The 17,668-nt window shown below is 41.5% G+C and overlaps 1 protein-coding gene across 7 annotated transcripts in view; it reads right to left on the minus strand.

The window, feature by feature from the left end:
• Positions 1–17,284, minus strand: part of PPP4R4 (protein phosphatase 4 regulatory subunit 4) — a 92,550-nt gene extending 75,266 nt beyond the window's left edge. For 6 of the 7 annotated variants that reach the window (XM_059686002.1, XM_059685994.1, XM_059685998.1 and 3 more), the window contains exons 1-2: positions 17,008–17,284; positions 15,685–15,758 (exon numbers count right to left, since the gene is read on the minus strand). In XM_059686002.1, coding sequence (XP_059541985.1) covers positions 15,685–15,758; positions 17,008–17,124 — 191 coding nt within the window. In that variant the 5' untranslated portion in view covers positions 17,125–17,284. The remainder of the gene's footprint in view (positions 1–15,684; positions 15,759–17,007) is intronic. The other variant, XM_059686005.1, reaches the window with a different exon arrangement.
• Positions 17,285–17,668: the final 384 nt, after the last annotated feature.

Raw genomic sequence — 17,668 nt, forward strand, 5'->3', positions numbered from 1 at the left:
ATTCTAGCTCTGCTACCGTTCGACTCTGTGCAGGATCTGAAATGATTATATATGCAGAGCCTGCGATCCCAATCCGAGCAGCTCTCATTTCAAAATCCAAAATACAGCACTTAAGTAGCTGACACTGCTTGAATTTAAACGATGAAGCAGATGCCACACAGGCCTTGCTTTGAGTTTGCAATGAAAACTAAACTTTAAATAGTTGATATTTAATTATTTCTGTACTCAAAGTAAATTATTAAAAGTTTGTTTTCATGATAGAACAAAATTAAGTGATTAGCTTAGAGAATTAAACTTCCAAGAAAGACAAAACTTTCTTTTAAGACAAAGATGACTCAAGAATATAAAGCAGAGGATACTGATATCAATCAATAATGTAATTTTTCAAATGTGGCACATTTTCATTACTACAAAATTAAATCCTTACTAATGTTTTTTTTTAATTTTTTTATTGCTTAAAGTATTACAAAGGGTATTACATATGTGTCCATTTTATCCTCCCGCCCTAGACAAATCCTTACTAATGTTAAATCTTCAAAATATCACCTCAAATGTTTACAGTTAGAGAACCATTCAACTCTGCTTGTAGTCATCATACTTAGAATCAGAGAGTAACAAAATATATTGTTTCATAGCACCAAAGAAAGAATAAAAAAACATTAAGATTTAAGTGTCACTCTGTGCCAAACAAGGCACTTCATACACATTTTCAAATTCATCTTGATAATATACATATACAATATATTTCTATCCAGAAAAAGAAAGTGATTTACCCGAAGTCATTCAACTACTAACGATGAGAGACAGGATTCCAGCCTGTGATTTCTAAATTCATGACCGAGCACCACCGTACCACCGAGGATCATAGTCCTATCATAAGAAGTGGCTGAGCTGTCAGCCTAAAAATGTCTTTACGTTGATAATTTTTCTAAGAGAAAAATTTGCACATAAATTACTTAGTAATATTCACGTTAAAATAAATTCCTTTACGAATAACTTCCACTACATATCTTTTACTCTCCCAATGTCATGTTCATTGAGAAGAGGCAAACACCGCTCTTCACTAAAGCAGTGTCACCAGCTATACAAAGGGCGTTTCCCTTTGAATGGCTCTTCAATTTCCTATATCAAGAACTGAGCTCATTCCCCGCCCCCTCTTTTTACCAACAGAGATAGAAACAGCCATCTGATTCTCCAGGTACACAACTTAGAATTACATTACCCTTTCCTTCCTCCCTCACACTCCACAGCAAATCTCACAACAGTGTACATGGTGAACATTATCCTTGCTTCTTCTGGAGTGGAATGAACTTGTTAAGGGGCAGACACACCTGTTGAATCAGTAAATCTTCCCTTATTTTTTTTTAATTTGGAATTTTTCCATATTCTATTTCAATATTAAGATTACATTTGTTAACTTCCATGTTTTTAATTTATTATACATAGGAGGATCATTATTAATACTTAGTATCAATTATACATTATTAGCATATATTCACAACCACGTGTGTTTATATTTAGGTCACAATTTAAAATGTATTCCTTACTGTGAGTCATGGGGGGAAAAAATTTTGAAAATCATTGTCCTACAGTATTTTGCAGAGTAAAAGGAAATATTACTAAGGCCTGCCCTAAATATATGACCTATAGTAAGAATATTGAAAGGCATGTAAATTATGAGTTCAGGAATAACTATACAAATTTAAAAGGTTTCTGGAAACATTGTTACCTCTCCCATTATTTTTTTTAATTGGACTTTCTATTTCCCCATTAACAAGTGTCAGAAAACATCATTTTAAAAATACTTTTAAAAAATATATAAATATAGAACATAGCAAGGGAAAGGGTTAGCTAAGAAGACTGGGTTGCATAGCAGCTAACCCAGCAAGCGAGGAGCCAGGAGAGGGAATAGAATAAGTAACTGGCAGCTGCATAAAAGAGATAAAATGAGGCCAAGTCCCTGGAACCCGCAGGAAGAAAGGATGATAAATAGCTATGATAGGAAGTGGATGAGACCCAAGTCATTAAGCTATAGAGGACAGGTGGGCTGAGATGTTCAATAATTCAGGGAGTATATATTCAGGACCTGCTGTTTGTCAGGCACTGGTTCTGGACTCTCCAATACAATCTAATAATGCTTTATGCCTCGCCATAGAATTTGTCAGACAAGAAATTACATATTGGGCACTGAACTAAGCCCTGAGCAGGGATATGGTGGTACATATAGACATGACCTTACCCTAGGAGGGTTTCACGTCAGAAGAGACACATATTGAACAACAAAAATCAACTAAGGCCCTGGCCAGGTAACTTAGAGTATCTTCCCGATGAGCCAAGGTTGTTGGTTTGATCCCTGGTCATGGCACATACAAGAATCAACCAATGAATGCATAAATAAGTGGAACACCAAATCTCTCTCTCTCTCTCTCTCTCCCTCTCTCTCTCTCTCTCTCTCTCTCCCTTCCTATCTCTCTAAAATTAAAAAAAAATTAAGGTTTATTACATCATCCTAAGTGTGCAAATACCTATAAAGGAATAGTACATAGCACTATCAAGAACATCACCTACTTTGGAGGTGAAGGGAGGGCTTCTCTGAAGAGTTGAGATCTGAAAAATCAGTAGGATCAGTGAGAACAAAGTGTAGAAGGAACAGTGTGTTCAAGCATCCCATGCTAGATGGGATTTATTCAATCATTTCACAAAGGATAACTGAACTCTTACGAATTGCCAGTCACTGTGCTCTGAAAGTAGGAAGAAAATAATAGAGAGAAAGCACTCTGTTTCTGTGTATCTGAATTAGAACAGAAAGGAAGAAGTGGCTCTTTGCAGAAATAAAATCAATAGGACTTGATACAAAAATAAGTTCTGAAAGAAGAAAGAACAGTATAAAAGTGTTCCCAGCCTTCCCTCCAGTGTCATTTAAAAGGGTGGTCAGGCCCAGCCACAGCGGCTCCGTTGGTGGGAGAGTCGCCCTGTGCACTGACGGGTGCTAGTCGCATTCCCAGTCAGGGCACATGCCTGGGTTTCAGGTTCCATCCCCATTAGGGGAAAGTACAGAAGGCAACCCACCTATGTTTCTCCCTCATTTCAATGTTTCTCTCTCTCTCTCTCTCTCTCTCTCTCTCTCTCTCTCTCTCTCTCTCTCTCTCTCGGAATATCCTCAAGTGAGGATTAAAAAATTAATTAATTAAAGGATATTCAGGCTTCAATAACAAGTGAAGACATATTTAGATTTAAAATTATGAATTCCATTTCAGGCACACTAAGTTTGAAGAGCCAGTGAGACATGCTGAGAGAGGCATCATGCTGACACCACCCAGAAGCAGTCCTGGCCCAGAGGTGGGGAGAAAAGCCCACAGCTCCAGCTGCAGACGTGGAAATTAAGCCACGGAGACAACACTGACATCTAGGAGTGGAAAATCTGACTCAGAAGCAGAGTCCCTAACAAGGTACAGTGGCTCCTCACTGTTCATGACTGATATTGTAACTGAGTCACTGAATCAGAAGAAATATAATACAAACAAATCAATTATAAAATCTAAATGTTCATCAGTCAAGCAAAAATCAATCTTGTAAAAGCTGTGTGAAATGTTGATTCCTTTTCTCTAATGCTAAGGATAAGCTATAATGGAATGTTGGAGTTAAAGAGGGCCTTAGAAATATAATTCACCTCCTCACATTGTGGCAATGAAGAAACCAACATCTAGAGATTATGGAAGTTGCTCAAGGTCAACCAGCTAGTTCTTGTCAGAGTTAGGACACTATCCTCACAAAGCAAAAATCTAATTTAAAAAAACACAAAACAATAAAAAAGAACCTATTGATCCTATAAAATGGCTCATGGCTTCCTAAATAACAATTAATTTAAAATAAGTTCAAACATATATTTTCTTCATTAAGAGAAAGAAATGAAGTCAAGTTTCTCCATGATGTTCCTTATAATACAAGAACTATTTTAGACATCTATATCATTTCCTTTTGTAATATATGAATTACCAATCTTCTAGTTGTCTTGAAAAACAAAATAGTCTGAGGAAAAATAATGCTTAATTGTACCGTATATAATTCAATGAGTAAATATTGATACATAAGTAACTAGTGTAAATTAACTCATATGAGCATATAATTATATATATTATATGAAAATTTAGGTAAGATGTATATGTATTTTTTTAAGTAACTCTTTTTTTATTTTATTGATTTCAGAGAGGAAGGGAGAGGAAAGAGAAACATCAATGATGAGAGAGAACCATTGATTGGCTGTCTCCTGCACGCCCCCTACTAGGGATTGAGTCCACAACCCAGGCATGTGCCCTTGACCGGAATCGAACCTGGGACCCTTCTGTCTGCAGGCCAACGCTCTATCAACTGAGCCAAACCAGCTAGGGCTTATACAAATATTTTAACATGTTGTCCATAAGACTAGGTCCATGTGCTATTTATTTATGTGGGAATCATGAAGAATAACAAACCATTCTATTCTTATTTATACACTAATTACCTACACAAGCCAAAAAGAACATGTTTATCATGCAAAATATTGAACATTAATATTTTTTTAGAAAATACTAGTCAAAAGAACCACAGCTGACTAGTATACCCTGAGTGTTTTTGTGGGGGTTTTTAACTAGAGATAAGTAAATCTTTTTGAAGGCATCAAGAAATGAATGCACGCACTAACCACCTGAGTCAAGTTGATAACTGGGGTGAGTAGGGAGTTAAGTTTAGAGTCACGGGTGCAAGGAAGAATCCTAACAGCATGACTAGTACATCTCTCTCACTTCACGGACAATACAGAGAAGCTGAATGATGTTACCACGGTCACACAGCTTTTAGTGGCTGTGCTCCATGTTTCTTAGCAACAATTTTTTTTTAAGAAACATGTTATATAGCTCTCACTGACTAATAAGAATATGAAATTAGTCTACAGACTGGTTATAATATATGTTCCTTAATAATAGACTAGAGCTGAAAAAATAAAATATGTGCTATCTTAGAAAAGTAAGAAATATTTACCTGAAGAAAAATAAGGAGGCACATCTACTTGCCCACTAGTGAACCAAAAGAAATTAGTGTTTTCCAGTGAAAACACCAGAATGTTAACCCTCCAGCAGGTTTCTGCCAATCAAAAATTTGAAAACCATTTTGACTAAACAAGTGTGGGGGTTTTTAATGTTTACATCAGAAAACTTAGAGAAACCCTGTGAATTATTCTATTTTGTAAAAGAAGGACACAATGTGTTTAAATATCAGAGATATGAGGAACAGGAAAAATTGAGGATACTCCCAGGTTGTTAAGCTGTGACATTAAGTAGATGGTGGTGCCCTTTTATGAGAGATAAGCAGGCAACCCACACTGAGTAAAGATCTGAAAGAAATAACAGAGCTAGCAATGTAAGTATCTGAGGAAACATTAAAAGCAGAAGGAACAATACGTTTATAAGCCCTGAGATAGATGTGTACTTGGTATGCTTAATGAACGGCAAGGATGGCTGGAATATACACCAAGAGAAGAAGGTAATAGTAAGAAATGAAATCAGAGCTGCAATAAGGAAGAAGGAGGAAGTCACAGAAATCAGGCAAAGCACATTCTCAAACCTTAATGGAACTAAGGATCAGTAACAAAAATCTGGAAAATTCCCAAATATTTGGAAATTAAAACATTTCTAAATGACTCATAAGTCAAAGAAGTCTCTAGATAAATTTTTAAATGTTTTTCAATTAAATGATAATGAAGGTTTAACATGTCAAAATTTGTGAGATGCAGCTAAAGCAGCACCTAGAGGGAAATTTACAGCATTATAATGTATAAATTAGAAGAGAAGAAAGATCTAAAATCAATAACCTAAGCTTCTACATTAAAAAACTAGAGAAAAGAAAATTAAATGCAAGGTAAGCAGAAGAAAGAAAATAATACATGTTAAAACAAAAATCATTAGAGAAATATAATGAAGCCAAAAGCTGGTTCTTTGACTAGATCAATAAATCTGAAACTCTTCACTATCCAAGGAGTTTCTGCTGTTCAGGGATGTCTACTAGCACCTCCTTAGTGGATGAAATAAGAAACTGGGGTTCAACATCTTTTCTTTTCTTAGAATTGAGAATAGCCTGCTAAAGCAACATGGAAACTTAATTTCTATTGGGCCCAACCCATTATGTCATACTAGAGGCCCGGCACACGAAATTCCTGCGTGGGTATGGTTCCTAGGCCTGGCCTGCGATCAGGGCCATCTTCCCCAGCTGCCCGCAGCTGGCCCTGCCCCCCTGCCACCACCCACCCCCGGTTCCTCATTCGCCATCAGGCAATCGGAGCCTGCTGGCTGGGGGGAAGAACTGAGAGGTCAGCCATTCCCACCTGCTTGCCAGCCCCACCCCCGCCACGGGTCGCCCTCTGTGTGTGGGGCGACCGGCGGGGTAGGGGCCTTGGTCTGGCACCACCCGTGTCCCCCGCCACCCACCCCCAGTTCCTTGTTCGCCATCAGGCAATTGGAGCCTGCTGGTCCGAGAAAGGGATCAAGAGGTGGTCAGTGCATCTCATAGTGACTGGTCGAGCAGTCTGGTTGTTCTGCCGTTAGGGTCAATTTGCATATTACCCTTTTATTACATAGGATGGAGGGAAGAGAAGGAAACAGTGCCTGAAATACTTAAGTGACTTGAATGTAATCCCAGAGACAGATGCCAGGTCCCCTGGTTTTTACAATAGCAAAGTTCTATTGCACAATATAGCCATATTGGGGGTCGAGGGGTGGACCTCAACCCTTACCTTATACCAGTGGTTGGAAAACTGCAGCTAGTGAGCCACATGCGGCTCTTTGGCCCCTTGAGTGTGGCTCTTCCACAAAATACCACGTGCGGGCGCGCATGTACAATGCGATTGAAACTTGTGGCTCATGCGCAGAAGTCGGTATTTTGTGGAAGAGCCACACTCAAGGGGCCAAAGAGCTGCATGTGGCTCGCGAGCTGCAGTTTGCCTACCACTGGTTTAACTAAGACTTAAAACTTTAAGTAAAGTTTATTAAGTTAATTTTAGGGAACGTTGTGCAGTGAAAGAAGATGTAGTGTCGAGGATTAAGAAAGGTATGTTGAGATGGTTTGGACATATAGAGAGGATGAACGAAAGGAGATAGACAAAACAAGTATACAAGACGAGTGTGGATGGGAGAGTTGGAAGGGGTCGACCTCAGCGAACGTACCTCAATCAGACTGAGGACGTTTTTAGCAAAGGCCAGCTTAGGAGGACCCTAATTAAGTTAATAACAATGTACCTACCTATATAGTTTAAGTTTAAAAAATTTGGCTCTCAAAAGAAATTTCAATCGTTGTACTGTTGATATTTGGCTCTGTTGACTAATGAGTTTGCTGACCACTGCCTTACACTATACACAAAATTTAACTGGAAATGAATTACAGACCTAAAATTTAGAGCTAAGACTTAAAACTTCTAAAAGAAAACAGGGACAAAAAACAGGTTTTGGCAAAAAAATTCTTAAATATAACAAAGAACATACTAACTATAAAGAAAAAAATACAATAAATTAGACCTCACCAAAATTTGACTACAGCAAAGCAAAAAAACCCTTTGCTCTTTAAAATACGGTCTTGTCAAAATAAAAGGCAAGCCACAGACTAGGAGAAAATATTCGCAAAGCCAATATCCAACAAATGGGCAAACTATTTCACCAAAAGAGCTATATGGCTGGCTCATAAACACACGTAAAGATGCTCAACATCCATTGGTCATCTGGAAAGTTCAGTTACAAATACAATGAAACACCAGTACACTAGACCACTAGAAATACCACTAGAATAGCTTAAAAAGACTGATCATACCAAGTATCAGCGAGTATATGGAGCAACTGTCTCTCACAAACGGCTGGTGAAAATGTAAAACTGTACAATCAATTAGGAAACAATTTAGCAGTTCCTTAAAAATATAAACATATACTTACTATATGACCCAGACATTCCACTCCTTGATGTTTACCAGAGAGGGATGGAAAGCACATGTCCACACAAAGATTTATGCATGAATGTTTATAGTCTGTAATAGCCAAAAACTGGAAATTATCCAAATGTCTATTAAATGATCAATGAATATGCAAAGCATATCATATCCTTAAAATGGAATAATTATCAACAATAAAAGCAATAAATTATTGATACATGCAGCATCATGAATGAACTTCAAAATAATTACATTGAGTAACGAAGCCAGACAACCCTGGCTGGTTTGGCTTAGTGGATAGAGTGTTGGCCTGCGGACTGAAGAGTCCCAGGTTTGATTCCGGTCAAGGCCAGGGTTGCGGGCTCGATTCTCCAGTAGGGGGCGTGCAGGAGGCAATCAATGATTCTCTGTCATCACTGATGTCTCCATCTCTCTCTCCCTGTCCCTTCCTCTCTGAAATAAAAATAAAAATAAAAAATAATTGTTTAGAAAAATAAAAGCAAGACAAAAGAGGAACTATTGTATGGTTCACTTCTATAATATTCTAGAAATTGTAAATAATCTATAGTGACAGAAAGCAAGTCAGTGGTTGCCTGAAGTGAGGGAAATGATCAGAAAAAGGGGAGAGAATATTCTAAAAGGACACATAGTTACTTTTGGGGGTGATGTATATGTTCATTATCTTAATTGTTATGATGGCTTTATGGGTATATACATATGTCAAAATTCATCAAATTGTACAGTTTAAATATGTGCAGTGTATTGGGTATCAATTATACCGAAATAAAACTGTAAAAAACAATAAATATATGTATATATATATACACACACATATACACTCACCATATGACCTAGCATTCTATTCTTAGGCATTTATCCAAGAGATACGAACACATATATCTACATTCTAGAACTGGAAAAACCAATCTATAATGACAAAAAGCAAATCATATTAATTGCCTTGGATCAAGATGGAGGAGTAACTGCAAAGGGGCACCATCTGGAGAGAAAACTTTATAACTACATGAAGTTTCTTGATGGAAATTTTTCTATACATCCCAAGTAAAATGTGTTCTGAATTGCAAGTAGAAGATTTAGAAAACCGGTAACAATTACCCTTTACTGAACACAACTCTGCTCCAAGCATTGTGCCCTCCCCATACATTGCCTCTAGCCTTCCTAACAATCCTATAATGTAAGTGCTATTATTCCCAGTTTAGATTAGGAGGCTTGAACTCAGAGAAAAGAAGAAACCAAGGTCTCTCCATCAGTAAATGAGCACACCTCGGGCCTCAGGAATCAATCTGAAAGTGTCTTAATGTCCAGTACTCCTCACACAGCACACTGCCTTCTCAGTGCCAACACACTTCAATTGGGGATGACTTCTACTCGACTGAAATTTAAGAGAAAGACATTTGTTTCCTTAAACAAGTACTTCCTTGGACATAAGCATCTACTGGTATAATGCCATTCATTTTCCTGGGAGATGCATAACAAATAATAAGTACTCAATACATTGATGATTTATCCTAAAGTAACTATTAGTTGAGTTACAAATATTTCTCATTATTAATATCTCTGATTTGGATGGAAAATTACACTATATAAATTAAAAAAAGAGAGAAATCACATTATATGACAGATTTGCCTTTATTTCTGACATGATTACCACATACCAAAGGATAAAGCCGAAAGTGGTGACTGTGAAAAACTAAGTCCGAACACCTTCTTCATGCCTCCCATTGATTTAATGGTTGAATACCCTTTATGTGACCCTAATTCTAAGAAAGTTATGATTTTTACCACTTGATACAGTCAGCATCTTAACTTTTATTTCCAGATTTGGCTGCAGAACTCCCACTCTGTGGTATCACTAGGGGGCATATTTTAATTTTTTTATTTTATTTTATTTTATTTTATTTTATTTTATTTTATTTTTTTTTTTTTTTTATGGGAAGAGAGCCCTAGCTGGTTTGGGTCAGTAGTTAGAGTGTTGGCCTGAGGACTAAAGGATCCTGGGTTGATTCCAGTCATGAGCACATACCTCTGTTGCAGGCGCTATCCCCGCTCTGGTTGGGTCCCGTGCGGGAGGCAACCAAAGTGTCTCTCTCACATCAATGTTTCTCTCTCTTTCTGTCTCTCTCCTCCTCCCTTCCACTCTCTCTAAAAATCAATGGAAAAATATCCTCTGGTGAGGATTAACAAAAAAAAGAGAGAGAGAGAGAGAGAGAGAGAGAGAAAAGAGAAAGAAAAAGGAAAAAGTTCTGAAGATGCACTTTTATCCTGTCTGTCCCTGGAAGGTAAAGTGCAAAATGTTTTAAAATTAACAGGGCAGGGGATTTTAGCTTGTTTGGCTCAGTGGATAGAGCGTCAGCCTATGGACTGAAGGGTCTCAGGTTTGATTCCAGTCAAGGGCACATGCCCAGGTTGCAGGCTGGATCCCCAGTAGGGGGCATGCAGAAGGCAGCCCATCAATGATTCTCTCTCATCATTGATGTTTCTATCTCTCTCCCTCTGCCTTCCTCTCTGAAATCAATAAAAATGTATTTAAAAAATTAAAAAATTAAATTAAATAAAAAATAAAATTAACAGTGCAAAGTGAAAAATAGTTTAAAAGTGACATATGACTGTAAAAGTAAGCAACATCAATGTTAGATTTGGTAGATACATTAACCAATCAACATATTTAATGCATAATGTAAACAGCAAATATTGCTTAAGGTCTTTTGGTAAAAAACAAAAAAAACTATAAATCTGTAATACAAGCTGACCTTAATTATAACTCAGTTTAAAATGCTTAATTATAATTTGTGACGATTCTGATTTCTGATAAAATACTACTAGCAAAGAAAGTTAGATATTTACCATAAACTTCAGCTGGTATACTTCACTTGTCTGTTACTTTATTAAATTATTGGAAGGTAAAATTAATACTGTTATCCTCTTTTAAAGTTTGACCTTTCCCTTGAGCATCTAAGTAGCAAGGAAAGGTGATAGAGGGAATGAACGTTAACTAGGTACCTGTTCTGTGGCAGGGGCTCTAAACGTAGTGCAACAACCGGAGGGAACAGAAATTACTATTTCCATTTACAGATGAGAAAGCAAGGGCTTAACAATCATGATAACTTGGCCATAGTCACACAGATAGTACATGGTACAACCTGCCTGATTCTATTGCATATGATACCAAAAAATCAGAAGTGGCTTAACCCACCTGACATTTTGGTTATCCTACCTAATAAAGAGGGAATATGATAATTGACCATCACACCCTCACAAGATGGTGGTGCCCACAGCCAATAAAGCGGAAATATACTAATTGACTGTCACCCCCTCACAAGATGGCGGCACCCACTGCCACAAGATGGCGGCACCCAGTTCTCTCAGCCCCTCCTCATCCAGCCAGAGTCCCCCAGTTCCCTCAACCCCACTGGGGGGCGCAGCAGACACCACGCGCCTCATCCAGCCGGAGTCTCCCAGTCCCCTCAGCCCCACAGGGGAAGGCAGTTGGGGGCAATCAGGCCAGCAGGGGAGGGCAGTTGGAGGCGATCAGGCCGGCAGGGGAGGGCAGTTGGAGGGCAGTTGGAGGCGATTGGGCAGGCAGGGGAGGGCAGCTGGGGACAATCATGCCAGCCGGGGAGCAGTTAGGCGTCAATCAGGCTGGCAGGGGAGCGGTTAGGGGGCTATCAGGCAGGCAGGCAAGAGGTTAGGAGCCAGCAGTGTCAGATTGCCAGAGGGATGTCCCAGATTGGAGAGGGTGAAGGCTGGGCTGAGGACACCCCCCACCCGTGCACGAATTTCGTGCACTGGGCCTCTAGTCTTCAAATAAACAGCTACACTTTATTCTACTAAGAGGTATGTATTTACATTGCAGCAAAGTACAATAAAGAACCAAAATATCAACAACATAAAATATAGCTCGTCCTCCACGAGCCTGCAATCTGATAAGGAAAATGTATGTAAACACACACACACACACACACACACACACACACACACACACGTTAAGAAATACAAAGTGTAATTAATTTCAGGATGCAGCCACTAATGATATGGGAACTCAGAGAAGCCTGGGATCCAGGTGGTTTCAGCAGTCAGGAAAGGCCTTTCCTAAGGTGCAAGATTACATCTGGATCGTGGGGATGGAAAATGCTGGGTAGGTAGAATGAAAGGGTGTCTCAGGATGGGTAAAAGCAGAGGTAAGGATGAAAACAATATGTCTAAGTAACAGTGAAGAAGCCAGCTTGACTGCTTCAAAGGACTGAAAGGAAACAACCCACGTATCCACCAACTGATGAATGAATAAACAAAATGTGATCTATCCACATGATATAATACTATCATCAATAAAAAATAAAGTTCTGATACATGCCACAAAAGGAAGAAACTTGAAAACATGCTAAGTAAAATAAGTCCATCACAGAAGGCCACATCTATATATATAAAAGCCTAAGCGACTGGCCGACTGGCCAGTGGCTATGATGTGCACTAAGTACCAGGGGGCAGACACTCAATGCAGGAGCTGCTGAGCGACAGCAACTTTGCAGAGTGCCCTCTCACACTCCAGGACCTGCCAGTTTTGGCCAATCCCCGCAGGCCAGGCTGAAGGACCCCACCAGTGCATGAGTCCATGCACCAGGCCTCTATATTGTATAATTTAACTTACATGAAAGGTTCAGAATAAGTAGTGGTTCCCAAAGGCTGGGAAGGTTGGGAAGCAGTGGAGAGGAACTGCTAATAGGTACAAGGTTTCTTACTGGGTGATGAAAATGTGCTAAAATTGATTGTGGTGATGGTTACACTATTCTGAATATACTAAAAACCACTGAACCCTATACTTCAAATGGGTGAACTGTATATTAATTACATCTCAATTATGCCATTAAAACAAAATGAGGGTTCAATAGGATACCACATTACACAGCTAAGATGGAGTCACTTATGCTACGTTTAAGAGTATGCGATTTAGCTGGTATGCAAGATTTACCTAATGAAAGCAGAGCATACACACTTAAAGACTCTTCTCTAGCAAAATAATTCACATGTTTTAAGTACATTCCTAAAATATATGCCAAAATCTCAAAGGAGAGAGAGAACAGGGAAAAGATGTTGCAGTATGATTTTGACTAATCCACAAGCTGTGACTATTAGGAAAGTTGTTTTGCTTCAGTGCTAAATGCCACAGATGGGTATATCAGCATCATATTTATGCAAAACTGCAAATTTGTCTGTGTCAAATCTTTAAGTACCATAATGTTCTAAACTTAATTGTGAAAATAGCATTAATAATTGATCTGCCACACTTTAGGGTAAGATAAAAAACAGTGTGATTTGTTTTTCATTGGATGACAGTGCTCTGTATATAATGCTTTTTTAAATATTAGATTCAATTTAAGTGTTATGAGAATCTCTACTAATGTAAAGCATTTCCTACTGATGTTTACTCACTTAACTCTAAATTCTAATTTAATATAATACTCCAAAATAGCCTTAATATACAAAATAATGGAGCTAAAAAGATAAATCTGACATTCAAAAGCAGGGAGCAAAAAAGAACGTCTGGATACTAAAGATCCAATACAAAGGAAAAGGAAAAGCACTCAAAAATAACCCTGAAAACCAGAGAGAGAAAAACAGAACTCAATATTAGGTTCTACAGGATTGGGGAGTACAAACATTTTTTTAAAGGAATAAAATACATTTAAAATAGAAGGCTCAGTACATGAGATCAGATGAGGCTTTAACAGAGGCAACCTTCCCCCAAATCCCAGGCATGAAAGAACCTTTCAAGCTGCCTTGGCCTAAAGGTGAAACCCCAGGAGGTGGTGAGATGTGAAGAATACAAAGGAAGAACTCAGCTGGATAGCCAGACACAACCAAACTACTGTTTGCCTTCTCAGCCACCTTGCAAACCTCCTTCAAGGTAGATGAGCCCTAAGAAACTAAGAGAGATGTATCAGATCTCTTTTTAAATTCTCCTGTTGAAGAATGAGAGGACCCAGCTGCCTCTATCAGGGCTTTGTAAGTTCCAGCACTAGAGGAAACTTATGTTCAGGCCTTGAGAAATACAGACAACTCAGAAGACCTGGTTCAGTGACAAACAATAAGAAAACAAATAAGCCATCCTAAAAAAGAAGGCTTGTCACTGATATCTAGAATAAGGTATCTGCTGTCACAAGTAAGTAGAACAAGACTCTCCATTTCCTCATTGTAAGCCAGCGTTTATACAAAGAAAAGAATTCAGGCGGAGTAAGACCTTATTTCAAATCATGAACTGCAGTATGTTAAAAATAAACTTATCCAAACTTTTTCCAATTGTCTACCTACTCCAATAAAAATAAATAAATAAATAAATAAATAAATAAATAAATAAATAGATATAAATTTAAAAACTGTGGGAAAAGACAAGTGCTTGCCATGTTGGACATGTTCATGTACTAACATGTTCATGAACATGTTCATGTTCATGGAATAATGTACTTCAAATATAACAATATCAAAATAGGTTAAATGTTGGAGTATTCTCTATGTAAACACCAAAACACATATTGTTAATGTTTACATAAATAAAAGTTTTCTTTTAAATAAACAGGTAGAGTTGATGACAGCATGCTACCAAAGACCACCAATAACATCAACAGAAGGTCCAAGATCCAGAAACATTTTAAAGTGATAGAATTACTGGAGAGGATGCTCTAAATTGTAAACATGCTAAAATTTCGACTAAACTAAGAACAGAAACCCAAGGTGCCACTAGTAGACTACAGGATATTTTTTATAATGGGTGCCATGGAGAGAGATTTATTTTTATATGATCCTTCGATGAATAACATGGGACTAGAAACATAATCTATACACAAGAAAGAAGAACAAGTAACTTGCCAGCACCTGAAACTGGAAAAGTAGATCAAACCTAAGGAAACAAGGATGACAAAATATCCCAGAGATAGATAACACCAGTTTTCAAAATCGGATTCTGAAAAACTAAAGTGAAAACTAATTTACTGAAAGGGGGAAAAAAACAAAAAACCCATTGCACTAATTAAAGAAAAATTTTAAGACAAAGTACACAAAGTACTTTAGAAAAATTTCTGTTCCCTAAGTATAGATATGTTCATTAATGTTGGCCACATTTGCTTTTAAGAAGCTAAAATCACAATTTTTAAAATAGTTGAGAGAAATCTTGTAAATATTTACAATAAACATTTGCCTTAAGCAATTCTGTAGAGCTTGTGAGATGCCACTTAAATGAGAGTAGATGCAATTAAATTTTAAAATCCCTCAAGTATTATTATGAAGCTCACATAGCAAAAGTAATATGAACAACTACCATATTTGCAGATTTTTTTTACATAGTAAATAGTATAGAAGGTTCACACTCTACAAGTAACTTAAATTAATCCCTGGATATTCTTGAGTCTCATCTAAACTTATTGGATGCTATGCGAGAACCACTAAAGCTGGAAAATAAAAAAAGAATGAGCTCAACTCAAACCATTAGTCCTGTTCCTCCTCCAAGCAGTCTTCTTTAAGTCAGGTATCTTATTTGACTTCAGTTCGCAAATGTGTAAGACCACAGCTAAGTCTTAATCTAGGCGGGAGTAAGAGCTAAGACATAATTATGCCAAAGGACTGGGCTCCAGCGGTGCAGTGAATCGGAACATGACCGCAGCGGGGCATTTCCGAGAGCGTGGTCCACCCGGGGCAAGAGCAGGCGTCTCGGGGCCTTCCGGGAGTACCTGAGCAGATAAACAGCCCTTTCGATGTCCCCGAGGTCCTCGTCAACCGTCAGTCTTTCTATTTCTTCTGGGGTCTGTCAAGCGCAAAATACAAGCCATGGACACAACGTGCATCAGCCTTGGCCCCCCGCCCCCCCCCCCGCCCCCCTCCAGGGGCCCTAGGTAACTGCGGCCGCGGAAGGGAAAAGTTTCACTGAAAACTAATCCAGCATCTGAGGGCACTGTCTCCAATTGTTGGGTTTGGCTTGAGGAGGTTTGGGTTTGGGTTTTGTGTTTGGGGGGGTGGTGTTGTTGCTGAACTCTTCTAGCGTTTAGATTGAAGCTTGAGAATCACCGTGTGGCGTCAGAGGAGTGCTGAAATCCATTTCATATGCATATTTAAAATGTATACACACTTTTTATCTCTAATATCCCAAGGCTGTTTCTCCGGCATTTTCCACCCCAGGAGATGCTAAAAGGGGTGATGGATGAAGACTGCAGCCGAGTGGGAATGAAAAGACGAAATCTGGAGCTGGGGGGGGGGGGGGGGTGTAAAACCTGAAGCTGGAAGGAAACCAAAGGCTGGAGATGTTGAGGAAGGAGGGAGTGGGAGTGGGAGTGGGAGTGGGAGTGGGCGCTGCGGAGGGCCGGGGGCCGGGGGCCGGGGCCAGGTTTGCAGGCTGTGAGCGCTGGACCTCCGCGAAGCTGAGAGGACGATGACTCTGCGGGTGGGGGAGCCGCTGGGGGTGCGGGGCGCCAGTGCGGGGTGACTCCCTCAAGACGGGTGGGGGGCAGGTCCGAGGAGGGCCGTGGCGGGCTGGGGGGGGAGGACATAGGGTGACTCAGGGCGGAGGCAAAGGGTCGGGGGGCCATGAAGATGGGGTGAGGGCGGCCGGGATGCCTTGGGGAAGGGTGGGACCTGGGGCGCCTCCCGACGGGTGGGGGCCAGGATGGCGGCGGTGTGGACTGAGGAGGGGGCCGAGGGGCGCCGGGAGAGGACCCCGGATAAGCCGAGGGGCGGCGGGGCCGACGCCGGGCGGACCCGAAGACGGGGCTCGGCTGCCGTTCTGGGGGCGGGTTGGGGAAGGCGCCAGGGGGGCCGAGGGCGTCCGGGAGCCGGGGACTGGCCCGGCCCGGGTCCGAGAAGAGAGCCAGGGCCCGGCCCTCGAGGCTGGGGGTCAGGCTGGGAGAACCAACCGGGCTGCGTCGAAGACGGGGCCCCGAAAGGGCCGGTTTAGGGTGACACGGCGAGCGGAGGAGGCTGAGGGGGCGCCGCAGGGACGGGCCGGGGTCGGGGCCGGGCCGGGCGCCCAGCGGGCAGCTCCTCCTCCCCGGGGCGCGCACCTTGAGGCTCCGGCGGACCGGCCTCTCGATGATGGTGAGCTCCTGCAGGTCCTCCGTGTAGCCGAACAGACTGTTCTGACTGAAATCCATCGCGGCGGCGGACGGCGGCGGATGCATGGACCGCCGGGCCCCCTCGCCGCCCGGGCCGGAGCGGCCCCCGGATGCCGGACGCGCGCAGCCCCGCGGACGCCCGCCAGCAGGACTTTCTCCCGCTCTCGGCCGCGGGAACCTGGCGGGCGACGAGCGGCGAGCCGGCAGCTAGAGAGGGAGCGCGGCCGCCGAGGGGGCGGGGCGGGCCGGGCAGGCGAGAGGGCGGGGCTAGGTGCATGGGCGGGGCTAGGCGCACGGGCGGGGGAGGGGGCGGGGCGGGCAGGCTAGAGGGCGGGGCGAGACGCGCGGGCGCGCGAGGGGGCGGGGCCAGGGTGGGGAACGTGCCACAGGGCCAGCCTCACTCCCGCCCTTTCCCCCGGCTTTGCGTGCTCGAGGGCCGGACGCAACCGCCTTGCGAAGTGCAGGCGGCCCTCGCGACCCCTTTGCGCCCACCCATCTCGGCTTCCAGCTCCCAACCGAGCGCGTCCCACCCCACGGCGCGTGCGCAGAGCCTTCCACTTGGCGCAACCGGTGGGGGCGGGTTGCGGGCGGGCTGGGGGCGGGCGACGGT

This window comes from Myotis daubentonii, chromosome 1 (genome assembly GCF_963259705.1).
Source record: "Myotis daubentonii chromosome 1, mMyoDau2.1, whole genome shotgun sequence".
Taxonomy (NCBI): Eukaryota; Metazoa; Chordata; class Mammalia; order Chiroptera; family Vespertilionidae; genus Myotis; species Myotis daubentonii.